A 27,336-nucleotide genomic window follows, 5' to 3' on the forward strand; every position below is an offset into this window, starting at 1 on the left:
TCTCCAGTATAGGCAAGGCCCTGCTGCTTGCCAGAGTCTATCCCAACCAATGGGCCATGTCAGTCTTGTGGTCACTTATGTGGGAGGTGCTGTTATATTATTGTGATCGCAGTAGTGACATCAAATTGTACTGACCACAGACTGCGTAGCGAGTGCCATGCTTTGCATAGTCACGCGGTTCTTTCACCCTGATGGTAAATCTGCAGGAGTTGGGGGAGATAGCCACTGACAGCCCCCATCTCATGGATGAAGAAACCTATGTGGAAAGGCTGTGGTCTGCCTAGGCCTCTCTCCAGGGGCTAAGCAGGGATGGACCCTGCTACTCTCAGACCCTGTTTGTTGTCCCTTTGACACTGTGCATTCCCACTGTGCGTGCGCACTCTGCTGATAGATCCCTCACTCGAGCTCCCTAGGATTGTCAGGACTACACAGGAGATGGAGACATAACAAGCCAGGGGCCCAGGCTCTAGCTGCCTGGCTCTAGTACAGGTCTTTAAGGGTGGTTTCTGCAGGGCGATCTGGATACCCAAGCACAGCAAAGGCACCAGTTTCCTTCTCTGCCCCGTGGCTGCAGGAGCCTGTGTGGGGTGAGGAGGGCTCTACCTGTGTACTCAGGAAAGCAGATGGTGAGCGGGGACTTCTTGATCTTCTCCTCAAATATGTCCTTCTTGTTGAGGAACAGGATGATGGATGTGTCTGTGAACCACTTGTTGTTGCAGATGCTGTCAAAAAGCTTCAGGGATTCATGCATGCGGTTCTGCAACAGAGTGGAGATACAGGTGAGGGCTGGCCGTACCCAGCACCCTGACCTACTGTGGCTATGACACAGCGAGACAAGCAGAGGGACGGGCCACCAATGCTCTTAATGCATTACTGGGGACAGAGACAGAGGGCCCACATGGACAAACAGGACATGTCCCTGCTTCATTCCACACACAGGCAGGTTTGGTTGGAGCCGGGGGTGGGTCAGGAGTGCTGTCCCTTTCAGAGAGAGCTGGCCTGGGCAGAGCAGTGAGGTCACTGCAGAGGCTGCAGTCCCTGGAGAGGACATGCACCATGCACGTAGAGGACAGGGGTACAACCACCATCCAACATGGTCTACACGAGCCCGTGGATCATGCAGACGTCCATACCAGGGTCTCATTCATTTTTTGCCAGCGAGATCAGGAGGGTGCACGCATTCAGTTGAATAACATTAACCGAGGAGTGAGGTCCTCGAATTAATCCTGAGTTGGAAGCAGATACCAGGGGGACAGTGTCTCAGGGGTGATGTTGCTGTGGCCTTGGTTGGTTGGGTGACTTTGTTGGATGACTGGGCTATGGCTAGGCTGAGGGAAGCTCTCTCTGGGAAAGCTGGGAGTTGGGGCTGGTTTCTCAGAAGAGGAGCCAGGAGAGCCCCAAGAAGAAACTCAGCAAAATAGATTAAAACAGAAAGGAAGATAAAAACTCAACAGCAAACACAAGAGAAGAAAAAAGAGAAATCCTGAAAAATTGATCCAATCGGTCTCAGACTCAGGAAGTCCAGGGCAGCTGAGGGAGGCACCTACACAGGCGACAGCAGCCTTGTGATGGGCACTATGTGGCTGGGATAAAAGGCTGTGTGGGGAGGGCGGCCTCAGCTCAGAAGCCAGCATGGAGCATATAGGCCTGGGCTGGCACTCACAGCAAAGTCACCCAGCGGGGCCCTGAGAACCTGCTGCTTTCAACTCTTAGCTCATGTTTGATCAGAGGGAGGTGCTTCATACCTGCTGGGCTTGGAGGGTCTCTCAGAATCTGCCCATGGTTTTGGCCTTGCTTTGGTAAGAAAAGGCCTTGCAGGCGCTCGTGGCAGTGGTGGTGGAGAAGTTGTGGCAGCCTGTGGCCTGGCTGGGTGGCGCTGAGAGCAGGTACGAGGACAAGATGAGCCCGCGGGGTCCCAGGGTGCAGCGGGCAGGGTGGCTGGTCCGGTGTTGGGCAACCACTAGCCGTAGGGCCTTCCTGGCCTAGCTCCAGGAGCTGCCTCCAGACATCTTTGTCTTTCCACCTTCCCCCACAGGCCAGGGAGGGAAGTGCATCGCTGGCTTCGGGGAAGGCCGAGGACCAAGGACTGGGTAATTGGAGCCTACATCTTGCCTCCATAAGCTACCATCTGTCCCCTGGCTACATCATCTGGGCATAGGAGTGGAACTACCTTTTACTGAGAGCTGTCTGCGCGGACAGACAGCATTCCAGCTCTTAGCCCATAAGGCACTTTTCACCATCTCCCCACAGCCCAGCCTGAGGAAGGTGTACGTACATACGGTAATGTATGGTCACACAGCCGGCAGGAGCGATGCCGGGCCTCGGATTGGATCCATCTGAATCCAAACTGTCCATCTCACACACACGCGCCCCTCCCCATCCCGACGACGGCTAGTTCTGCAGCAATAGTATTAGTTCATTGCCACTACAACCAGGAGCTGCGGCTGTAGGCCGCTGGCAAGTTGGAAGGCAACCCTTGTTCCCCGGAAGCTTGGTTCTCTTCCCTGGCTGTTGGGGTGGACAGCCTTGGGGAGGGAGAACTCTGGGAAGAGCTTGGTTCTGACTTTGGCTCATATGCTTTTCCTTCCCTAAGGTTCTTACCTCCATCCTTTGTGGAGGAAAGCAAGAAAAATGGAGAATGAGCTGGAGGCAGGGGAAGTGCTAAGAGTCAGGAAGGTCAGGAAGCACACTGGAGGACAGTGCTTCAGGGCCTGGCTGCTGCAGAGCAGTGAGGCCAGTGAGAAGCTTACAACGAGGCAGGTAGGGCCCCAGCCACCGCCAACCTGGAGATGTGAGTCCATGAGGCTTGGTGCCCACTCCACGTTCCCTTAGCTCTATTCTGTGCTCTGGGGATGACTGAGGGTGGGGCCTCACAGCTGATGGCCCCAGGCCTTGGCTCTGGCAGGTCAGGCTCAAAGAAGAGGCCATGCTTCAGTGGGAAGGGTCTCCCACCATCCGGCCTCCAGCTCCTTGACTCTTTTTCAATTCCATGTTGGGTGTAGTATCTAATTCCAGACATGGCCAGGAGAAAAGGTAGGCCAAGGGCAAGAACACAATAGCTCTAGTTGCACAGAAGCAGCCCATAGTTGTGGAGCGCGTACTGGGTCAGTCATTTGGATGGATGTAATAATTGAGAAGGCCTTGGGCTTCAGGTAGTCACAGAGTCTGGGGTTCAAGAGCAGTTGAGGGCATGTTTTACCCACCCCACACTGAGGCTTGGGGCTAGAGCACTGCTTACCACAGCCATGGCAAGAGACAGCTCTGAATCCCAGCTAGCACGTGGTAAAAGTCCAGACCACCCCTCCTACCAGCAGCTTGGCCTAAAGACACTCAAGACGGCGGGTCCTCCTTTACCAGTGCTGTACCCCCACGGCACGTATCCCGGAGCTCACTCACACCCTCCACAGATACCAGTGATGACTGACCTTGGACTGGTAAACAAATCAAACTCATAAGGAAGACAGGCCTTGTTCAAGGCTAGCCAGACCCCTCCCCCCAACAGTGACCCTTGGTGCTGATCCCAAAAGTTCAGGGTGAAGGGTCTGATTGTATTCCAGACAGGAGGGCCGACGCCAAAGTGTGAGCCCACAGCCACAAGCCCCACTTTCAGAAGCAGGTTTGTCTCCCATGACCCAGTAGGCCAGGCTTGAGGCCTGGGTCCTTTTCCAGGCTCTGTGAACAGGTCCACAGACTTAAACTCCAAACGGGAAAAGCTCAGTGGATGCATCTGGCTCAGGGCAATCACCAGTGATAACATACCCACACGCTGGACACTGCTAAGCCAGAAACGCTTCCACGATCAGCAGCCTTAGACAAGGCTGGTGCTATTACTGTCTACCTTTCACATGACAGGAACCCAGGCAGAAAGGTGGCTGTCTGAACTTAACAGTATACCAACGGGCAGCAGAGCCAGGATGAGGCCAAGGGGAAGGTAGGTGAGGGCCCTCTCTCAAGCCAGGGGGCAGGTCTCAGATACTGAGTTTGGCAGAGAAAGCCCAAAGCTACACTTGACACTCACCAGTATGCTTCCAATCTTGGTGTCCTTCTTGGCTAGGCAGCCCCACACCTCTTAGGCTGGCCACTACCCCAGGAAGGGCAGACAAGCTAAAGCCACCTTTTCTGTTGCATGAATGTCCTTGCTTGGCTACAGTCTGCCTTTGTAGGATTTGCTTAGGATTTTTGTTTTTTCTTTTTTCTTTTTCTGGTCTGACAGCTCTGTGACTCCGTTATTACTAACAAGGTGCTTCCTGGCCAAGACCCCAACTTTGATATGTCATTTGTAGTGAATTAGGACAACATAAACCACAGCAGGAGGCCCCCAGACGCTTCTGCCACAGTGGTCTCTTCACTTGACAATTGCCTTGGCAATACAGAACAGGCAAGGGTGCGTGGCACAGCCCGTCTGTGAGGCCCAAGGACTCCGATGGTCGACTTGGTCTGTGGCCAGCTCTCACTTTAGGTCACTCACCGTGGTTTCGTCCTCGTGGAGCACCTGGTCATAGCCGCTGAGTGCGACACAGAAGATGATGGCCGTGACATCCTCAAAGCAGTGGATCCACTTCTTGCGTTCAGATCGCTGGCCCCCGACATCAAACAGCCTGCAGGGAGTCAGAGAAAGCTGTGAGGGTCGGGATGCCTGTGAGCTAGTAGCATCCTGTGAGCTGGTGATGGGCAGTGGGCACGCAGTACCTCGTTCTGAGCCCCAGCAGACTGACAGATGAGCCTCTGCCACTCTGGAGACTAGACACAGCCCCTTGGGACTGGAGGCAGCTCTCATCACCTCTGAGATCTGTCCCAGGACTGAACTGTGTGCTCAGGTAGACTGACTCAAAGCCCTGCCTCACCTCTCCGTCTCCTAGTTTCACCTGAAATTAAGACACCAGACCTGGAAGTCAGAACAGGCGTCACGAGACTTTACTTAGTGAGTAAAGGTTACTCTTAGGAGACAAAAATCCTCCAGTAGGGTCCTAGAAACATCCAGAGCCTGCACCTGGGGAAAACTCTTTTATTTATTTATTTACTTATTTATTTATTTATTTAGCCTTGCCTTCTCTAGGTTCTCTAGCACGTGAGCAGGAGAGCTGTTCTCTCAGCCTCTCTAACTTTGAGACTATAATGATCTTTGGCCTTCCAGGCATTGCTTGGGCTTACCCACCTGGTTCAGGCTTACCACCATGTTCTCTTCCAGGGGGCTCTTAAGCAAGTCACTTGCTGTTTTTAGTCTTTGAACTTGGCAGAAATGAAGTACCCAGATTACCCAGATGGACTTCTTCTGGTATCTAGCTGTCTGACCAAATGAGAAAAATCCTTGAGGTAAGACACTACCTGGCTATCCAGATGAGGTGAGGCAGGGCATGAACATTCCCTCAACTCTCTGCCACATCTCCAGACCCATCACCAAGCCCCATCTCCTTAGGCCTCACCTGAAGTGGAGGTTCTTGAAGGTGAAGTGGGTTTCTACGATGCCGGTTGTTTTGACTCTGGTTCGGAGGATGTCCTGCTCGGTGGGCTGGTAGTCAGCGGCTCCAATCCGATCCAGGCTGTCCAGGTAGCTGGGGATGACAACATACAAGAGTCCATAGACCCGGGCCCTGTTCTAGGCTCACTACTTTTAAAGTCTGATGTCAGCCATAGCCTTTGCAAGGTTGACTGTGGGACCAACAGATAGGGATAAACAAGAGAGAGCATGAGGGTCTCAGACTTGCTGTCTCTAAGGTTCTCTTATTCAGACTCAAAGGAGCTGGGCCCATATGCCCAGCTAATGAGGTTCTATACTTTCCACATACTCATGTTCCATCTTTAATTTCTCGGTGCCAAATATACTGCTTTACACATCAAAAATCCAAGGCTCAGTGCAAGACAGTCCCATGGCTCCAGAGTCTTAGAGCTCTGTGGTACTTTGAGAGGCTCGGAGCATCCATCTACCATTTGATACTTTCTTCTTTTTTACCAAGAGGTCTGTGTGTCTCTTCCCATTTGATGCTCTTGTAAGTGGGGATCAGGGGGGTCTACCTCAGCCAAGCAGTGGTAGGACCTCCCTGGAACCTGGATCTTTGGAATCAGGGTTCTCCGAATGCTCTTGGTGGAAGGCAGAGTGGGGCTGGTCAAGGGAAGGAGTTGAGGCAGCGGAGTGGTTCTGTGATATTGGACCTGCCTGGGTTCCTTAGGAGGCCAGAGTGTATCTGGGAAGGTTTTGTGTTCAGTCCTCAGTGGCTGATTCTCCTTGTCCACAACTACTAATGGCCAATTCTTTTAGGCTATGCTCCATGATCCTGTTGGCCTGGGGGACCCTTTTCTTGTCTGGGTAACATCCTTTGAACATACAAGCTGGCCCCTGCTTTCACTTTATGCTGACTGAGTCTCATCGAAGCCTCCCAAACCATGTATGCTGGTTTTTATTTTTTTTTCAACTTGACACAAACCTAGACATATCTGGGAAGAGGGAATCTTAATTAAGAAAATGGCTTCATAAGATTGGCCTGCAGGCAAGTCTATATGGGATTCTCTTGCTTAGTGACTGATGTGGGTCTCATGTAAGGTGAAGAAGCGCTATGTTCACCAAGGGAGCAAGGACCAGGACAGCAGTCTAGAAACAGGCTCGCTCCCTTTCCCTCTGAGCCTGGGGTCTACAAGGGGCAGGGCTGGGGTGGGGTGGTATGGCATGGTTATTAATTGGGGTTTTAGCATGTTAATGGCTCCTTCTGGAGCTGTGCACTTTCACAGCTTTATCAGAGCCCGTTTAACTCCTAAAAGCACACAACACTGGACCTCAAATAGCATTTATGAAAGCAAGATATGGTGGCACTGCAGTCCCAGCACTCAAGAGGCTGAGACAGAAGGATGGAGAGGTCTAAAGTCTGTCTGAAGCCTGTCTGAGCTACAAAATAAGCTCCAGGTAAACGTGGGATACATGGCAAGACAAGGCAAAGTGACACTTGAGGTCCTGCTACTCTTAACAGTCTGTGTATCTGTCTTCCCTCTCCACAGCACGGGACACATGACCAGGAAAAAGTGGCAAAGGCGAGCCAGAGAATGAGACTTGACCTGGGGGGAGTATTCATAGGGGGTGGGATGATTCAGAGAGAGTGGGGGGATTCGGAGGGAGTGGGGATACTCAGAGGGAATGGGGGATTCAGAGGGAGTGGGGGGATTCAGAGCAGAAAACTGGAAGTGGTAGGAGCGCGTGGGAAGAAGGAAGGTGAGCTGGACTCCATATTTCAAGGTAAGAGTCTGAAAATACTGGCTGATGCAGGATCAGTATATAAAAAGGAGCAGTGACAGGCAGTGTGTGTGTGCATGTGTATGCAAGTATGTATGTGTGTGTGAGTGTGACAGTGTGTGTGAGTGTAAGTGAGTGTGTGTGTGGGGGGGAGGGGACTGCTGCTCATTTCATACCCTACTTTGTTGCTGAGGTGTTTTTGTAAGGGATTCACTTTAGTATTAATAAAATGGTAAAATTTCAGAGGAATAATTGGTGGACCTCCAGAACACAGGCTGAGGCCAGTAAGCCCTCTGGGACCCCTGACAGTCCTCCTAGAAGAGAAGTCAACCCTAGCCTGGGGACCAGCAGGGGACAGGTGGGCAGGGTACCCTGGAGGTTCTGGAGGGAGCTGCCTGAGACTGCTCCATCTGGCTGGGGAGGCCATTCTCAGGCCTATGACCCGAGTGTGCACAGGGAGTTTAGATCTCTGCTCGCCAAGGTGTCCCTGAGAACTTATAGGGCTTGGTGACCTGGGTGGCCACTACCTGCTTGTGGCCACAACCTACTTTAGGTATCTACCTATGTACAATCCTATGCAGGTGTGAGAAATGGGAAGAGGTTCTTGGTCTTACTCTCGTCTTGTGGTTGTTTGAATAGGAATGACCACCAAAGACTCATGTATTTGAGTGCTTGGCCCATAGGGAGTGGTTCTATTAGGAGGTGTGGCCTTGGAGTAGGTGTGGTCTAGTTGGAGGAATTATGTCATTGTGGAGGTAGGCTTTGAAATAGCCTATGCTCAAGCTCCACCCAGTGTGGACTCCATTCTCCTCCTGGCTGTCCTCTGATCAAGATGTAGAATTCTCAGCTCCTCCAGCACCATGTCTGCCTGTGTATTGCCATGTTTCCTGACATGATAATAAAAGACTAAACCTCTGTAGGACAGCCCTGTCTCTTCACAGCAGTGGAAATACTAGTTAAGACAGGTCCCTAGTTTATTAGCTGCCATCATAGCCACTGAAACGCCCGCATGCCATTGGTGAGTGCTGTTATGTTGGAAGCAACTGGCTATACTGGTACAGTGCAGACTGCAGTTTTAAATATTCTAAATTTTTAAAATTGAGTCACGGACTCACCGTATAGCCCAGACTCGTCTCAAACTTGCCACCCTTGTGCCTTCACATCACCTTACCCAGAGATCATGGTTTGTTAATCTCAGCACTATTGATGTTTTGTACTGGTTGACCAGTTTGGACCAGATGTTTGGGGGCTGTACTGTCCAGTGTAGGATGTCTAGTATTACGTCTGGCCTCTGGGTGCCAGGAGCACCACCCCCTAGTGCTGACAGTGACAAATGCCACCAGAATCAGGTCCCAAGTGAGAAGCACAGCAACGATGTGAGTCACACATATCCTTCAACGCTGGGTAAAGCCCACAGCAGCTCACTGCAGATGCTTCTGGAAAGCTGGGATACAATATTACAAAAACTAGGGCACCCTCAATGCCAAGATACAACCCCAGCATGTCATCCATTCCAGGACTCTAGAGCCACCCATGGGGAGAGGGTGGCAAAGCTCAGCACGCTGCCATCTGGGTGTCACAGCAAGGGTCGAGACACTTCCTCAGTGGTGGCTTTACCGATCCTCATTTCTCTTCATCTTCTCTGCCCCAACCTCCCCCTTCCTTTCTTCTTTTATCTAGTTACAGCACAATTCTGAAAGATATGCTTGCTTCTGTAATCTATTTCTTGACTGAGAACTACTTATTTCTTACTTTTTACTTTAAAGCTAGAAGAGATCTGGGAGGGGTGGTGACACCAGCACTTGGGAGGCAGAATTAGGTAGGTCAGGAGTTCAAGGTTATTATCAGCTACATAGAGAGTTTGAGGCCAGCCTGGGTTACATAAGACCCTGACTCTCAAAAATAAAGCAAAGCAAATAAAAAAATAAATAAAAAGTTTTTAAAAACACATAAAGTAATGGACTTCCTTATGACATTTTCACACACATTTCAGGAAGTTATTTTTGTGGTGCTAAACACTGTCCGGGTCCAGCATGCACTAAGCAAGTACTCAAGCAAAAGCTCAGCCCCGAGTCTATAGTTTCCTCAGAGACAGAAGACAGGCACTGTCTGTATGGCTTTCTGCCTCTATATTTTTGTTGTTATTTCTTGTGCATGTGTCTTGATTGTTTGAGATAAGATTTGTCTATATAGCCCTGGTTGGCCTGGAATTCTCTGTAGACCAGGTTGGCCCTTGGTTCACAAAGATCTGCCTGCTTCTGTTTCTTGAGTGTTGGGATTAAAGGTGTCTTCTACCACAACTGGCTTCTCTATAGTTCTTGATTCATACTTATGGCCTGGGTCTTTCTAGAAGAAACAAACCCTACCTGCTAGCCTGGAACTTCCTCTGTGGCGAACATGGTCCAGGAGAGAAGGTGTCTTAGAGTTTTCTTGCTGGAGACACTTTGACCAAGACAACTCTTAAAAAGGACATTTAACTGGGGCTGGCTTACAGTTTCAGAGGTTTGGTTCATTATCATCATGGCAAGAAGCACGGCAGCATGCAGGCAGACATGGTGCTGGAAGAGCTGAGAGTTCTACATCTTGATTTGAAAGCAGCCAGGAGGAGGCTCTTTAACACTGGGTGGAGCCTGAGCACTAGGAGATCTCAAAGCCTGCTTACACAGTGACACACTTCCTCCAACAAGGCCACACCTCCTAATGGTGCCACTTCCCATAGGCCAAGCATATTTAACCCCTCATAGGTGGTGACCAGGTTCCCATCCTCCAGAAACTTCCTGCGTGGTTGTCTCTTTGCTTTCTCCTTCCCTGACCTCTTCCTCATCCTGGACACAGGAAGTAAAGTCATTCTTGTCCCTCCCTGATGCCACTACCTGAAGGTTGTCTCTCAGCCAGAATCTTTCCCTTCTCACCAGTCCCCTGCCTCCCATCCCCGTGCCTGCATTCTCCTCCAGCCTCCAGCCTGTGTATGCACTTACTATTTGGCAGAGTCATTGAGCTGATACTCCCGAGATCGGTTGAAGCACTCCTGGATCCCTGAGTCGCCCCAGAGTCGCATCATGGCAGAAAGAAGTTCTGCAGAGAACGGTTCAGTGTCTTCCATACGACTCACCACATCACACACCATCTTGGAATCCGCCTGCAAGGACAGAGGGACACATAGCTCTGAGACCCTGGTGAGGCTTCTGGTGGAATCTCTACCAGGACAGCTGGCCCATGCCAAGATACCACTCAGTGCCTGCACGTTCAGGAGATGTGAGTGGTTCTGGAAGCCTCGGGCCTTGGGCCTCACTTTCCTCCAAAGCCATTCTGCTTCAAGAAAGTTCTAGAAAAGAGATTCTCAACCTGTGGGTTTCAGCCCCTTTTGCGCGCACGTGTATGTGTGTGTGTGTGTGTGTGGTCAAAAGACCCTTTCATGGGAGTTGTCTAAGTCCTTCGGAAAACACCTGTAATTACATTGCAATGCACAACAGTTAGCAGAATCACAGTTATGGAGTAGCAATGGAAACAATGTTATGGTTGGAATCACCACAACAAGAGGAACTGTACTAAAGGCTCACAGCATTAGGAAGGCTGAGAGCCACTACTCTAGAGTAACAAACTCCATGGTCGGGCTCAGCTGCCTACCTTTCTATTCCCCAAACACCTCTACTTCCATCTGTCTGAAAACGAGGCTTTAGCACAGGATTCCCCACCCCCACCCCCACCCCCGGTTTGGGCAGGGAAACAAAATTTTAAAGCATGTCTTCTTGGGCTAGAGTTTTAATTACTGTTTTCTTATCTGAGGGAGCAGATCTCTGGAGCCAGTCTCTATCTGGGGAAGGGTCTGGTTACTTCAGAACTCTGGTCGGCTGAGGGAGTTATACTTTTCATGTATGTGAAGCTAATCTTTTCTTAGATGTTTAAAACTCATGTCAATACTGACCGAATCACAAGAACTCAGGCCCTCAAATGTTTTATTTGGGTCTTGCTGTGTAGTACAAGCTGGCCTTGAACTCATGCTTTTCCTACTTCAGCTTGGTATTGAGATTACATGTGTGTGCCATCACACCCAGCTTAAAATGTAGTTTTCTTCATCTGTACTCAGTTTTCTGTGATCTGTGGCCATCAGGCCTGCTATGTAATCTGGGAGCAGGGAAAAGAGACAATCAGTGGCACCCAAGCTCACTCCTTCCTCCTGCTCCTTGTCTGAGGGGCACAGTTGAATGTGCTTAAGTCTCGTGAGTAGAGACCAAGATTCTTGACAGACGCAGTCCTGGGTAAACTCACAGGCTCTCCAAGCCCACTACTCAGCTATAGAACAAGCAGGGCTCATTCATTTTCAGAGGCGACAAGAGTTTAGAACAAGTGCAGGAACACTATTGTCTCAAAGGCTCCTGGGAGCCACAGGGCTGTACCGTGTATGCCACCTCTGTGCATACACTAGAAGCTTTGTACAGCTTACCAAGGACAGCCGTGCACACACGCTGTGTGCTTAGACCTTCACAACCACCTGAGCTTCGAGAACAGTATGACTGGCTGCTTCTTCAGTTTCTGTCCACTCCCTCTGTCCTGCTCCCTGTGGACAGAATACACTTCCTGCTTCCCAAACCTGTGGCTAGTGTTAGCTAGTGAGGAGTTGGCAGGCTTAAAAGTCATCCGGGATGGTCTTTCCTCACCAGAAGCTTGTAAGACCAGGGACTACAACTGGAGGTCTTGAGCACCGGCCAGGAGAATGGGATCTTAGTTGAATCGTGGGCCCTAGGTAGAGGGGACATGCCTTCTCCACTGTTGGAATAACAATAGATACCTCCCTAACTGCAAGCTCAGCATTTGTGAGGCAGGCAGGTGGTTCCAGGGCAGTCAGGGCCACATATCAAGACTCTATCCCAGAGAGAGACAGATGTGGGAGAAGAATAGATGGGGGTCGAACCTTGTAAGATTTGTAGGATTCCTATTTAGGGAGACTTTCTGGTTTAAAAAAAAAACCCAAAGACTACTGTCTCCTCCTTTAGAGTTGATTCACATGGGTCTGTTGATTCCATCTGGAGAGGCAGGACAATGCCTTTCAGGGGAGGCAATCAGTTCTAGAGACGTCAGGAACAGTGTGAAGCCTGACTGATATGTGGGTTGGTACAGCAGGTCCTTCCTGTAGCCATTGTCCACTTGTGCTCTTGGAGAGTGTCTCTCTTTACTCCGTAACGAACCCTACTTCTTTACTAAAAGTTATTATTTTATGTGTGTAGATGGCCTGAATGCATATCTGTGTACCATGTGTGTGCCTGCGGAGGTCAGAAGAGAGCATCGGGCTCCCTGGGAGAAGAGCCAGTCCTCGCAACTGCTGAGGCATCTTTCCAGTCCCCTTTCTGTCTGGGTGCCTCATTTGAGTTCTTTCAACAGAGGGAAACTCAGATAACAGGACTTCCCTTCCTTGGCTCACAGTATGACATGGGGTGGCAGTGTGCGAATTCCAATAGGATGCATATTGCCTGCTTCTGGTTGCCATGGGCCTCTGCCATCACCATGAATGGGCCTGGGCTCCCATTCATCCCAGCAGTGGACTTGGGATACACACACAAAGTAGAACCTACAGCAGGTCTCTGAGCCAAGTAGCAGAGTTTAGGAGAGGGCTGTTCCACGGGTTGGCTGAGGCACTTGGTAACATAGCACCTACGGGTGTCAGTCAGGGCTACCGAGAGGTTAAGGGACCCAGTGACACTGCTTCTCTGTTTGTTTCTCAAGGTGGTATTTTTAGAGGCTTTATCACAGGTTAGGAGAAACAGATCTCAGGGGACACATCCTTGTAAGGTTGCTCCATTTGAAAATTCCTGGGCTAATAATATACGTCACGGAAGGACCACTGCAGGGTTAGAATGGAAGCTAATGGGTTTTCCTGGGCTGGGTAGACAATGTCGAGCAACTTGCCTTTCCATATTTTCGACTGCATAGCTCTGCTCTGAGACCTTTTGAAACCAGCAGATACAACATCTAGCTAGCTAGTTCAGGAAGTAAGTGGGCTGTGTGAAAGCCCTAGGCATCCTCTGGGGTGGGAGAGACAAAGGAAACAGCTCAACACCTGGAGGGTCTGTGGCAAACAGAAGGTGAGTGGGGCTTCTGGGCTTGAAGACTTCTCTGGAGCCCTGCTGTCTGACTAGTGGCTCTTTGTTGCCTAAGGTTTATGAGAAAGTTGTCAGCTGTGTTCTTCCTGTTTGCTCCAGGAAGGAAGGGACTCCTGGAAGGAAACTGGAAGGCCATGTCTACCATACTAACAGTGCTTTGAGGACAGTGTTCCAAACACCTGGGTCTCTAAGCCACTTTACCTGACTTTTGAGGGGGGGGCAGGGAGGGTGTTCACTAAGGCAGCCTGGTTTCCTAGGGTCATTCTGGAAAGTGGGTGAGTCTGGACGTTTGGTGCCCCAGGCAGCCAGAATGACTCAAGGAGGAGTGGGTGAAGAAGGGGGAGCAGCCTCCACCTGAAGCTAAAAACAGCTACGGGACCTGTGTGACTCAGGGACATACTTCTGCTTGCTCTGCCTGGCCTGGCTGCCCTTGGGGCATCTCTGAAATCTCTGGGTCTGTCTTACTACCTGTGGGAGCAGCCAGTGGACCCAACTAGAGTTCCAAGTTCCTCAACCCCCATACCCCTAGGAGCTTGTCAATTCAGTGCACTGACTGATTTAGAACAGGGCAGGACTCAAGGGGTTCACGGGGCAGGTCAGGCAAAGCTTCTGGTGGGTGAGAATCATTCTCTAATCCGAGTGACCAGAGCCACGTCACATCCACATAGAGGATGTGGGGGGTACACAGAGGCTGTGTCTAGATAAACTGTGGGCCCCCATAAGGCTACTTTGTCCCCAGATCTGGGATGTGGAATATGTGGAATTTTATGCTTTCTGCCCCCGAAGGCTTGCCTGTAGCCTGTAGCTGTAGTAGGGGTTTTCTGGGGTTCTCCACACACAGCTCAAGGTCTAGACCTCTCCCTTCTCCCCATGAAAGCTGAGAGGGAGGAGCCCACGCTATCCCCTGTCTGTCCCTGGTCCCTTTTCATCTCCTCTAGCGGTGACATTACTTCTCATGCTACCCATCTGGCAGAGATGCCATACAGAGGCCATGGACAGCTGCTTGCATTTTCTCCAGTGACCTTACCAGCTTACTGTGGCTTCGGTCTTACTCTCTGCAGTCTGGGTATCACATAGCCAGAGATCACTAGTGTCCTAACACTAAGACTCCTTTCTTCTTCAGCAAAAGAACCCCCATTTTATTTGTTTGTTTTTTGGAGAGAAAGTTTCTTTGTATAGCCTTGGGCTGTCCTGGAAATCATTCTGTAGACCAGGCTGGCCTCAAACTCAGAGATCTGCCTTCCTCTGCCTCTCAAGTGCTGGGATTAAAGGTGTGCATCACAACTGCACAGCAGAACCCCAAATTTTTATCTGGGCACAATGGCATACAACTAAAAGGGTGCATATCTTAATGATTCAAGCAGTTAGGATGACTCACTCAACAAATTCCCCAACAGAAGTAGGCTCAAGCAGAACAAGGAGCTACCATTTAAAGAAAAGATCCAGGGCCTATAGAAATGGCTACGTGGGTAAAGGCCCAGTCCTGATGACCTGAGTTTGATCCCTGAGACCCACCCCATTGTGGAAGGAAATTCCTACACTCTGTTCTCTGATATCCACAGACATGTTAAGTTCCCCTCTTCTCTGTATACTAACTAACTAACTAAATGCAATTTTTAAGTAAAATAAAGATATTATCCATGAGGCTAAAGAAACAGCTCTGTGGTAGGATGCTTATCTAGAAACCATGAGTCACACGGCTCAATTCCTAGCACTGTACATGAATGAATGCATGGAAAAATAATAAACAGAAGGGACACCTTTTTCTCACGCCTCCCCCTTTCCTTCCTAGTGCTCAGAACTTAAGACATGGTGGCTGGAGCTCCAGCAGCTGGGTGGCATCATCACCCAGGAAAGGTGGGACAGTGATCTGAAAACAACCCAGGCCCTGACAACTGCATGCAAGTTGTGCGGACATGATTTCAACTGTGTAATTATTAACTTTAAAACAAAACTTCTGTCATATTTCAACAACTGTTTTTAGAGCATTCGCAATCAAACCTAATATGAATGGTTATAAGAGCTGTTTGTTTATGAATAGCTTATGTTCTACCTGTTTATGTTCTTTGAATGGTTTCCCATTGTTCCTAAGTTCTGAAGTCATCATCATGTCCCACGAAGCGCACCCTGTCTTCAGACTTCCCCCTTGTCCCACTGATGGGCCCTAGCCAGATACAGTCCTTTCTTCCCATTAGTTCATCAGGCTGGGAATCCCTATCAGATGCTCCATTTGTGCAAGGTACACGTGCCCCGGCCACGCCCACCTTGATGGTCCCTTCTCTATGATGTGACCAGTGCTGAATGTGCCTGTTCCTCAGGCAGGGTGATCCCTTGACCTCTCATGGTACTCTGGAGCTCACAGTGCCCTGTATACAGCTACTGCACAGATGAGCTTAAGTTATGAAGGCTCTTGGGCATTTTAGCGTCAGGTTTGGCCCTAGCATGCATTATGCTATAGCTGCCAGCTCAGGACTCATCTCAGATGCAGCTAGGTCACCTGAGGCCAGAGCTGAAGCTGCATTAGTGCCTATCTTAGACCGCTTAGCACAGTCACAGAGGGAAGTCACAGAGCTTCACTAACATCCCTGGAAGCCTGTGTAGGGCACCAAGCAATTAGCAGGAAGTCTACCCTGTTCCTTTGCATGATTGCCCTCAGGCCCGGGGAAAGGGGCTCACCCTGATCAAGATCTTATCTAGACTTCCTCCTAAGCCAGAGGTGCTGCTCACTTTCCAGCACTGTGCGCTCCTGCTGGTCACAGACGTGAATGGATGTGCTATGCCCAGAGAAAATAAGGTCTGGCAAAGCGCAGACCTGTCCTTAGGGTAGACTCATGAGGTGCTGCCGTCCAAACGTTTGTATTCTCCTGAAATCTCAGCTACCAGGATGATGGTGTAGGAGTCATCACGCAGGTATGACTGGGTTGTGAGGACAGAGTCTTCATGAATGGGACTAATGTCTTTCTAAGAGACCTAAGAGAGAGACTCTTAGCCCTTCCATCATGTGGAACAAAGATAGAGCAAGAAGACACATGTCTGTGAACCAGGAAGTGGGCCCTCACAGACTGAAAAATCTGCCAGTATCTTGTTATTGGACCTCCCAGCCTCCAGAATTGTGAGAAACACATATCTGATGCTATGGTGACTGAGGTTACAGCTGCCTGAGAAGATGAAGATACCAGGTCTGACCTCTTGGAGATTATGAGAGAACCCTTTTGGAGCTACCATCTCTAGAGAGTATGCCATGGGATCCTGTCTCGGCTGGAATGTAGGAGGCACATCTAGGGGCAGCTTCTAGCAGGAGCCAGGCCATCTTCCTCTGCCTCTGGCCACGCCCTTTCTGTTGGGTGCTGTTCTCTCCACCTCTACGTTTCTACTCTAGTCTGCTGTCAGCAGAAACCTAGGTTCCCAGGAGGAAGACATGCCCTTCCTTGAGCCAATCTGAGTGTGGATGGGGCTGACATTATCTTATGACTCGGGGACATACACACATGCTCTAGATAATTCTACTGGCCCATGTTCAGTTTGAGGTGTACAAACATTTGTCAAATTAAGCTTACAACCAACCGCAGTACCTGAACCAGCCCCCAGGATATTTGTTGAAATGATCAATGAAGAATCCCAAAGCCTGCAGGAGTGTGGAGTGGCCACTGATGAAGGCACAAGCCAAGACAGAAATAGATCAATGTTGAAAAAAAAAGTCAGTGCCTGGATTCTATTGTGCCAGGAACCATGTGTGCCACTGGGCTTCTTGACAGAGTTTCCTGGTCCCCACTTTTGTTAAATTTAATGGGACACATGGATGGTCACCTTACGTTTGAACTTGTATCTCAACAGTCCTGGCTGTTCTACCTCCTAACCAACCAGGCTCGAGTTAAGGCTTCTGGGAAGATCCTCTTCCTAGGGCTGGAGCCCACAGAGCTCTTCTGGCATCCGAGTGCCATCTTCTCTGACTGTGGACAGCACCCTGGATTTGGTACCTTCATTCTGTAAAGTTTCTTGCCTGAGTGGCTCCTTTCTCTCCCAGAGTGCTGGGATGGCACTCCAGCGTTGTGGTCTGGCTATGTGTTGGACAGAAGCATGCAGGAGAACTCAGTTGGTAGTCTAGGAAGGAGTTTGTAGACATGTGCCTGCCTGGGCTTGAGGGCAGGAGTCCCTTTCTGCACACTGCTCCTACTGTCCTGAGGCTGGCTGTAGAGCAGAAATGAAAGGGAAGCTTTTTCTCCCACTGGAGAGAGACTATAATCGTTCTTGCTCCATTGAAAGGCCTGGGTGAGTGGGCCCAGACTTGGTCTCAACCTAAGCTCCCAGTGTAAGCCATGGTCCAGTGTCCTTGCTATGAATGGGGATGACAACTTCCTTGTTTTCTCCACAGGGCTGTCATGTGACACAACAGGACACACAGTGTAGGATGTCAGCTGTGCTAGCATCTCCCTGGAGGATGGGGATGCGCCTCTTGAGCTGCTGTGGACACGCAGTAGTGAGGAGGATGATTACCGTGACGGGCTGGGGAGGTTGGGACCCTTCTCAGGAACAGCTGCGACTGCAGGGCTGAACACCAACAGTCAAGTACTAGGATCGGGAGGCTGGGAGAAGCGGTGGCTTCTAGAAGTCAACAGCAAGATACCCCCTCCTTTTTAAAAAATCACACCAATGACCCACTGACAGAGAAACAGCATGGTCATTCTTACTGTTTTAAATTGTATACTCTTTCTGCTTAAATGGCTCTTACTCCTAATGTAGACATGCAAATGGACTGATAGAAGGCAGTGTGATGAGAATCGCTTTGGAGGACCTCAGGGATCTAGACGACTCCTTGTGGAGATCTGTGCATGATGGCAGGTTATGGTCAGGAAATGGGGTGGGGTGCAGCTTGGCTTGTTCCCTGGAAGCAGGCTGTCTTAGGCCCTTAGGAGCAAGGATGTCCAGGGTGGTACCAGGGTAGTGATGCCCTTGAACTGGAGGCACATAGTAGACCCCCTTCTATGAAGGGTGGGCTACAAGACCAAGGGTTGCAGAACGTATGTTGCAAACAGTACTCAGACCTTGTGTCAGGTCAGCCAGCGGGACAGCCCATTGGTACCCAGGGAGGCTGTTGTTCCAGAGTTGTCTCCAGCTGGTCTCTTGAGCTAGAATCCACTAGAGCTGCAAGTTTCTAGGGCCCGACAAAGGCCGGCCTGCCCACTGTGCATATTAGCTCCCATTTGCTGGGTCCCAGGCAGCCTCTATGCCAACTTCTGCTCCAATGTCTCAGAGATGTAGTAATGCCTGTCTGTACAGTGCTATATCCCAGGGTGAGCATTAATAATGGTCAAGTGAAGTCAACTCTGGCCTTGTATCTTCTACCCAGCTCCAGGAGCTTACAAGGCGCCAGATACATTCATTGTTTGAAGGCAGGTGGGCAAACTGCACCTTTTAAGACTTGGGTTTTCTAAACTCTTCCATGTTCCTGAGTGCAATGTAGGTCTTTCTAGAAGAATTGGCAGCAAAGAATCTGAGAGCCAGAGGATCACAAAAGATCCAGGTCCTCTCAAGAGCGAAGGTACAAAAGGGTAATCGTGGAGAGGAATAGGCATCTTTAGTTGGTGACCCAGGTTCAAGTCCTGGCCCTGTGCCTGTTTGCCAGTGGCCTTGGACAGACCGCTTACCCGCCTAGAGCCTCTGCTCCTATACCCGGTGACAAGGCTATTTGTGCAGAGCCGGGCTGAAGATATGACAAAGCTCTGCAGCATGAAAGAGCCCCGCAAATGCTAGTTATTATGAGCAAAGATGAAGCGCCTCAGACACAAACAACAAGCTGACATAAATAAGCCTGCTTTGTACAAGACTTTCCAGGCAGGCATGATAATCTTGATAACAATAATCATAGTAATTATAATAATAACCCCTTCCATCTGAGTAGCTGCTTTGGATCGCTCAGAGTTTTCCTCCATCTCTAATCTTTGAGGCCAAGTGAAATGGAAGTGCGAGCAGGGGCGTGTGTCCCCTCCTACCCCCCAGCTCTCCAGCTGCAGAGAAGGCCTTCATTGGCCCCACCGGGCCCCATGCGCTGCAGCTGTCTCCATCACCACCAGAGGGCAGGAGAGCACAGACCAACAAGAGGAGCCAGGCGCCACAGACTGGACAGGGCAGGACCCAGCCCAGTGCACCAGGGCTATGTTATTGGACTGCTGGCTAGCGCTCTGGGGCAAAGGGCGGAGACCCCAGATGCTGAGACCCTACGGAGGCACTGCAGTTCCATCAGGCAAAGAGCAGTAGGGGTAGTGTTCTGAAAACTGCTAGCCATACCTGGCTGAGGCCTGTATATTTGTAAATATACAGCCATGTTTCCTTCACTCACAGAGAGCCTTCTGCTCTACACTGAAGCCTCAGCCAGGTGTGGCTGGCAGCGGCACTTCAAGGGGACACAGTGGCCCTGCTCCCTCACATCTCCAGCAGAGTCTGGTCCCTGCCCTCAGTAGAAGTGGCACCCACCACCATCCATTTTAGACATGCTGGCTTGTCCTCGGCAGTAGCAGTAACTGGGGTATATCAGTTACTTAGTGACTGGGACTAAATGTGCTTGGAGCTTCTTGCCTTCGAGCTTAAGGCTTGGAACAACACTTATGCACGCCTGCAGCACACTGTCAGCACAGGGTCTCTGGGGTTGTAGGACTGTGTATGTGTTTACTTTGGGGGAGAGGACCTTCATGATTCCCTCCAAAGACCCTGCAGCAAAACTGAGGATTTGGTAGTTTACAGCCTTGCCTTCTCTCTCCGGTTAAGACAATGCCTCTGCCCTTTAAGCCTGCTGCTCTTCCACACAGCCCTGCCCCTTTTCTAGATATCAATGGGACCTGGAGTTGAAGCAGCCTGTGGATGTCCCCCTGGCACACAGATGGGCCTGGGTTCACACAGGGTGCTGGTCTCCCTCATGAGGCACTGTGGGGTTCTGTGGTGGAGCTGCTATGGCAAGGGAAAACACTTCCTGCAGAGTTTCTCATAACAAATGCTGAGCTGCAAATCTGGAGCCCCACTAGCACCTGTGTGAAACAGGTCCAAGGGACTTGGCAGAGGCAAGAGGAGGTGCGGGGTGGGGTGAGGGTGGGGTGGGGCAGGATGGAATCATCACATGCAGGATGAAGGCCCTGTTCACTTTGTTAGCAACAGTGGCAGACTGTTCAACCTTCATGGGCAGTGATGTTGGTCACCCAGCTTCTACAGGTTCTAGGCACAGTAACTAATGGTCTACGCTCAAAGCTCCAACCATCTATCCTTCGGGTCAGCCTCGCCTGGCTCCAGTCCTCCTCTTGCTGCCCTTCTCTCCTGGGTGGGTACAGACTCACTCTAAGCAGTTGAGGCATCAAACAGGCTCCCATTCACTCACAAATCAGCTTTGGTGAACGAGACAGAAAATTTCAAATTCACGCTGTTCCCCTCACCCTCTCCGTCCTCTCTTCTGAGCCCAGTGTTTTAAGAAAGGACAAGCGAACTCAAATTGGATAGACAGAATTCCTAAGAAATGAACAAGAGCAGATTCAGATTATCCACAGAGAGTTTGGTCAAAGAGAGAAAAGTGATAATGGCCAACCTCATAGCCTCAGAATACAGAGTAACAAAGATGAATGGTTTAATGAGGGCTGCCTCGCCAGTAGATATTAGCAACCCAATTAACGAAGAGAAAAGATGGATTCTGGGACTCCACACACACGATGGGATAGGCAGAGGCAGGATGTGAGGCTGACAGTTTGGCAGACTGGTACCCCTCTCCAGATCATTCACGGACACTCTTCCAGACCCAGTTTCTGTACCATTCATCAGAGTGGTCAGACCCAGTTTCTGTACCATTCATCAGAGTGGTCAGACACTTCCATGCTGGACCAGTGAGAGGGCTCAGTGGGTAAAGGTCTTGCTGCCAAGCTTGATGACCTGAGTTTGATCCCTGGGACCCACTTGTTACAAGGAGAAATCATCTTCTGTAACACACACAGAAACATACACTTTCAATAAAGAAATAATGAATGAATGAATGAATGAATGAATGAATAAATAAATAAATGTAAAACAAAAAAGCAAAAAGAAGGTTGGGGATGGAGGACCTAGACTTCTGAGCCAAGCTGGACAACTCAGTAAGACCCCACCCATATCAGAGTGAAGAAAGAGTTGGGTAGGGTAGACCTTAACGAGAGAGCTTTTGCTACCCTGGGTTCCAGCAGCAGCAGCAGCAACAATAGCAACAACAACAACAGAATGTATACACAAGCTGCTTACATATTTTGGAGAATTTTGAAGAATACTTATCTGAAAAAGGTTAGAAAAGTATTTTTTTTCCTTTTAAAACTGTATATTTGTGTGAAGGACACAATTTTCTATACCCCAAACAACACATCCCATGAGATAAGGGCAAAACCCCATCAGCTGGAGCTATCTTCTGTCAGGCAAGATTTCAAAGAGATCTGTAAAGATAATAAGCCATGGAATTCTTCATACTAGAAAATATTTTTTGGAAAACATAGGAAAATTTCATAAAGTGTTATTTATATCAGCAGGTAATGAGTTTATCATATTTATTATTTTTGTAGTTCTGGAGTAAAATCCAGGCCTGGCTCATGCACTTTACCACTGGGCCTCGGTACCTGCCTGAGCTGATCATGAACCCTCAGGCTCAAGTGAGCCTCTCACCTCCAGATCCTAAGCAGAAGGGAGCTGCTATGCCCAGTAATTACTAGTAATTTTTAAATGAAGAAATACTTAAAACTTTCTTGATTCTAATCTTCTCCTTCTCCTTTTCCTTCTCCTTCCTCTTCTTTGTCTTCTTCTTCTCCTCTTCCTCCTCTTCCTCCTCCTCCAATGTGTATGGGTATTTTACCTGCATATATGTCTGTGTACCATGTGCATGCCTGGTGCCTGTGGATATTGGATCCTTTGAACTGGAGTTACAGATGATTGTGGTTGCTGGGAATTGAACCTGGATGCTCTGGAAGAGCAGTCAGTGCTTTTTTTTTTTTTTTTTGTTTTTTGTTTTTGTTTTTTTTCGAGACAAGGTTTCTCTGTGTAGCCCTGGCTGTCCTGGAACTCACTCTGTAGACCAGGCTGGCCTCGAACTCAGAAATCCGCCTGCCTCTGCCTCCCAAGTGTTAGGATTAAAGGCGTGCGCCACCACCGCCCGGTCCAGTCAGTGCTCTTAACTGCTGAGCCATCTCTTTAACTTCCTAGTTCTAACCTCTAATGTAATTACATATAAAATCTAACACACACAAGCACAGGTTAAATATGTTTGAAAACCAGTAGACCAGGCTATTCTTTTCCAGCACCATTCTTTCCCCAACACCTTCAAATCTTCTGCTCAAGTCCTGCGTCAGCCGGTGACTAATACTAGTTTCCTTATACACATCTTTGTACTTTATAAATGTCATATTCCTATGGAAAATGGAGAATCTGTATAAAGTAGTCTAAATAGAAAGCACCCATAAAAATAACCACAGTGACAGCAGAACACTATTTTAGTTTTAATTCTAGCAGGACCCCATGGCCTGGTGCAGGTTCCAAGCCTGAGGTTCTTCATCCACTCCATGTCAGGGTCTCCAGGGTCTCAGGTGTTGCGGGTGTATGGGCACCTGCCCGAGTCTCAACATGAGAAGCTGAAGGAGAGAGGTGTGCTCTCTTAACTTAGACCCTGCTCCTACAACTTGTGACTCTGTTCCTCAGGTCCATTCCTATCTTATAGACTGCTGGCATGTGTCTCAAGGGGCTATGAGTAAATCTTACAGGACCGCCAGTCAGCTATGGAAAGTGTAGCTGCTGAGGGGTCCGGCTGCTGAGGTGTGGCAGACAGTCTCATGGATTGAGTGGAGGGCTGGAAGCTACAGCCAGCACTCAGGGAGTCTCAGGCAGGTGCATGTGGATGCCAGACATCGAGACTGAGTGTTTTCCTCAATGATTTCTACCTTATTCTTGAGACAGGGTCTCTTCATGAGCCAGAAGCTCACTGGTTGAGCTGACCTCAGGTTCTCATGGTTGTGTGGATGGAGCTATCTCCCCAGGCTGTGGGCTCCATTTCTTTAAAAGGTACCAAATGTTGCCACTGATTCTACTTTCTTATCAGAGAAACTGATATAGGTTGGGTTCCAAGACTTGAATGTCACTTGGTGAGGAGGGAGCCCAACCCTTGTCTCCAGACCCAATACTGCAGTCCACATACAGAGCTGCTTCCCACTCGTCTGTCTGCCTTGCCTTTCCAGGCCCTGTGGAGGAGGTGTGGCCATGTCCCAGGGGAAGGGGTGGATATAGCCTGCCTTGTCCAATTCCTTCTGGACAGGTCTTTTGCAGGAAAAGCTGCCACCTGGGAGACTCTCTTGCTGTCACCACTATTCTCCTCAGCCCTGCCTTAAGAGATTGGAGCTCCTGGAGGGCCTGAGTGGTGCCTACTCTGGGGACCCATGGTTAGTGTGTTGACTCCAGCAGTGTTTACATGAGGCAGGTGGGGTGGTGACAGGTGTAAAAAACAAGGATGACAAATAGTCCTATCAGCTACAACACAGGTGAGGTAGAGAGGCAGCTGTGGCTGAGTACCAGCTGGGTCAGGCCGAGGTCCCAGCCCATTGCTCTGGGTGAGGTAGGAGGTAGAGGTCACGGAGGTGCCAGGGTTGCATGTCCACTCCCCGGGCTCTTGAGTGACAGGAGGAAGGAGGGACAGGCAGCACCTTGCAATGTCTAGGCCAGCCTAGGGGCAGATGGGTAGAGCTGTTTCATCACGGATGCTACTGGCCTGAAAACTTCCTGGGGTCCAGAGTGAGGGTGATTGTTTCCTTTCCCACTTGGCCCTCCTCATACTGAATCTCCCTGCCATTGACACTGGGTGAAGAAGGGCCTGGGTCCAGATCTGGAGGGGAAGGATGATGGGCTTTCTGCTTCACAAGAAAAGCTTGGTGCTCTAGGAGCACCAGAGCTGCAATGGTGCTCCCTTCCCACTTTGGGGTGAAAGGCCTTGGCTCAAGCTGGCATTCACTCATGTAACTATAGGCCCACTCAACAGGCCACCAGATGCCACCAGGGCTCTGGCTCTGCTCTCCAAGGTCCTTCTGGTTCTCTCCTCTCCCTCCGCTGGCATTTCCCTTTCCCCATCTCCTCTGTGCAGTAGGATACAAGACTTGCTAATAGTGGCACTTGGCCAGTAGGGGTCTGCAGCCCAACCCTTGGCTCCAGAGCCAACACCACAGGCCACATACAGTACTACTTTGCACTGTGGTCTGTCTGTCTTGTCTTCCCAGGCCTGGTAGAAGAGGTGGGGACATGTCCCGGGGAGAGGTTGGGTGGGAGCCTGCCTCGTCCAGTTCCCGCTGGGCCAGGCCTATTCAGGATTGCTATAACACTGGCACTTTTACTAATATTTCTTACTAATATTTCTATCTCCTGTGTCCTTCCTTCCCTTGCTTCTGTCCCCTGGCATGGCGCTCAGCCTCTGCTTAGGTTATAGGTTACTGGGCACACTCTATTGCTTTAAAGAGAAGCAGATGAAATAACGCATCAACTAGGGAGGAGAGAGGTAAGGTTTCTGGAGTCTCAATCTATCTGCACCCTGCCACCCATGCTCTCCATGCCCCAAGGGGAAAGGTCATGTTCCACACTGAACACTCCATGGCACACAGTAGGCATGCAAGAAACACCTGTTAAATTTCTGCTGCCTTTTACACCAGTTCAGCTAGAATTTACTTGGCACCTGCCATTAAAATGTTTTCCTATTTAAACACACTTTAGACAAAAGGAAATGTAGTATAACCTATGAAATCTACGCGGAGATTTTGAGGGGTAGTGGTGTTAAGGATTGAACCTGGGGCCTGGTCCATGCTAGGCAACCATTCAACTGCTGATCTCTAGTTCCCATACCTAAAAAGATGTTTGATCCGTTAAGATAACTTGAAATAAAAACTGTATGTAGCCTCATGTCACTATGACTGTGTGTGACTGTTTCCTCAGCTGTAAAACTGTGGTGATTTTCATGCATACTGCTCCTTTCAGGGTGTCTGTAGAAATCCATGGTCTGGAAAGATTCTCTCTCTCTCTCTCTCTCTCTCTCTCTCTCTCTCTCTCTCTCTCTCATCTTTAAAGAGGCACTCTAGCTGAGACAGTGAAGGAAGGTCGAGAGAGAGAGAGAGAGAGAGAGAGAGAGCGCGCGCATGCGTGTGTGTGTGTGTGTGTGTGTGCGTGTGTGTGTGATGCACACCAGGATTAGCAGTGTGAGAAGCAATAACGGTAATAACAGCAGAACCGGCTGCCCTGAGTATCTCCATGCAATGCACTAAGGTGAACTAGAGAGAATATTCAGGAGTCCACGAGGGCAAACAGGCACTCATATACCCCTGCCCTCCACCATATCTCTATACACACTGGGAGAGGGTCTAGGTTATCTTTCCCAGAATTCTGGAAAGAGGCAGCAGGTCTTCTATACCTGGTAACCCTGGGAGGTTACCAGGAGCAAGTCCTTCAAGAGCAATGACCCCCAGTGCTACATACAAGGATCAGAGGGAGACTGGGGTGGGCTGCCAGCCTGGGGCTACCCCAGGCTGGAACTGTGTCCAGTGGATACCCCCAAAGAGGCCTCGGCTGCACAAATGCTGTTGTTCTCAAGGATGAGGCTATGTTTTGATTAGCTCTCCTCCCAGTAGTGGCCCCACTGATTCCCAGCAGGCCCCCTGCATAGGACTGTAGCTCCCCACAGTCCCTAGCCTTTACCCAGACTGGAAGCCACATTGTGCCCAGGGCCCCATGCTGCTCCTTCTACCCTGGTTGCATGACCAGTGGTAGGCAGTGTCTTTGAAGTCCTGTTTTTCTGTTCCAGTTGGAAACTTCGCTCAGAACCAGAATTAGAGAGGTTGTACAATCAACTTGCAATTTAAAATGCCACCCAGGCCTCTCTTCCCCTCCCCCCTTTTAAAATGTCATCTTAATTAGATGGCACCTGGCTTCATGTTTTCTGAATTTCAAGGTAATTTCCTGAAGGCCTTTTCTTCCTTGTAGTTATTTTTATCCTTAGTGTATGGTGGCCAGAGTAACTAGAGGCCTGACCTGAGGCTCGGCTGTTGGGGAAGGCTGTGCACTGGCTCCAGAGGTTGCAGAAACCCAGTTGGAGGGGCTGTGAGGTCACTAGCTAATTCAGCACACACTCTAGGCATTTCTTGGACACAGAACCATGCAATGAGTGGGGAGGGAAGAAGTTGGAGTAGCTGGGGCTGGGTGTCCTGTCCCTCCCCAATCCACTCGCCTTACACACGAGGACGGTCACTTTCTTTGTTAACCATCCCTTTCAACAAAGAGGAAGCAGGTGGCATTGAGGCTGGAAGTCTCCTATGGCTTCCTGAGGTGCGTGGGCATTTCTCTACCTCATCTGCCATGGGTGCATTCGAAAAGGTCTGTTAGAAGCTGATTCAGGTTTTTCTAAAATTCCTACGCTGTAATGCCTATCCCCACTAACACGCAATGTAACTGTATGGTGGGTTTCCATCTTTAAAGAGGCGCTCTAGCTGAGAAGAAGACAGTGAAGGAAGGTCCTCATCTTATAAGAGATCAAGACACAGATGCATAGAGAAGGAAGACCATGTGAAAATACAGGCACAAGACAATCATCATGCCATCGTGACCTCTGATATGAGACAATAAATGCCAGTCATTCAAGTCCCAGATTTGCAGGACTTGGACCAACTTAAGACCAGCACATCTCCTAAGACCCTTCCCTGGGCCGTGGCATCGTTCTGTGCTCTATCCACAGGCCAGGCAGGCTCTGGAGTCGCATCTCCCCTGGGTCTCACTCACAGCCACTGCCCAATCACCCTACCCATCTGCAGGCCCCTGATGCCAGTTCCAGACACTGCCACAGACAGAGCTTCTGGCCTTTGCACTGGCTTTTCCCTGTTGCAAGATTCAACTCTTCGTCTTCTTTGTCTCAGTCTAAACAGAAGTCAGAAGAGAAGGGTAATTCTGGATTCCCCTGTTCCCACTCCCCAAACTATCAACAGCAGACATCTCTGCTCTTAGCACGCTTTTTGT

The 27,336-nt window shown here is 49.8% G+C and overlaps 1 protein-coding gene across 3 annotated transcripts in view; it reads right to left on the reverse strand.

Annotated features, from left to right (window-relative positions):
* Gnao1 (G protein subunit alpha o1) overlaps nucleotides 1-27,336 on the reverse strand; it is a 150,917-nt gene that overhangs the window by 14,020 nt on the left and 109,561 nt on the right. For 2 of the 3 annotated variants that reach the window (XM_028770429.1, XM_028770428.1), the window contains exons 4-6: nucleotides 10,198-10,358; nucleotides 5,424-5,552; nucleotides 4,469-4,598 (exon numbers count right to left, since the gene is read on the reverse strand). In XM_028770429.1, coding sequence (XP_028626262.1) covers nucleotides 4,469-4,598; nucleotides 5,424-5,552; nucleotides 10,198-10,358 — 420 coding nt within the window. Of the gene's footprint in view, nucleotides 1-603; nucleotides 758-4,468; nucleotides 4,599-5,423; nucleotides 5,553-10,197; nucleotides 10,359-27,336 lie in introns of all 3 variants that reach the window. The other variant, XM_028770427.1, reaches the window with a different exon arrangement.

Source organism: Grammomys surdaster, unplaced genomic scaffold (assembly GCF_004785775.1).
Source record: "Grammomys surdaster isolate TR1022 unplaced genomic scaffold, NIH_TR_1.0 201, whole genome shotgun sequence".
Classification (NCBI taxonomy): Eukaryota; Metazoa; Chordata; class Mammalia; order Rodentia; family Muridae; genus Grammomys; species Grammomys surdaster.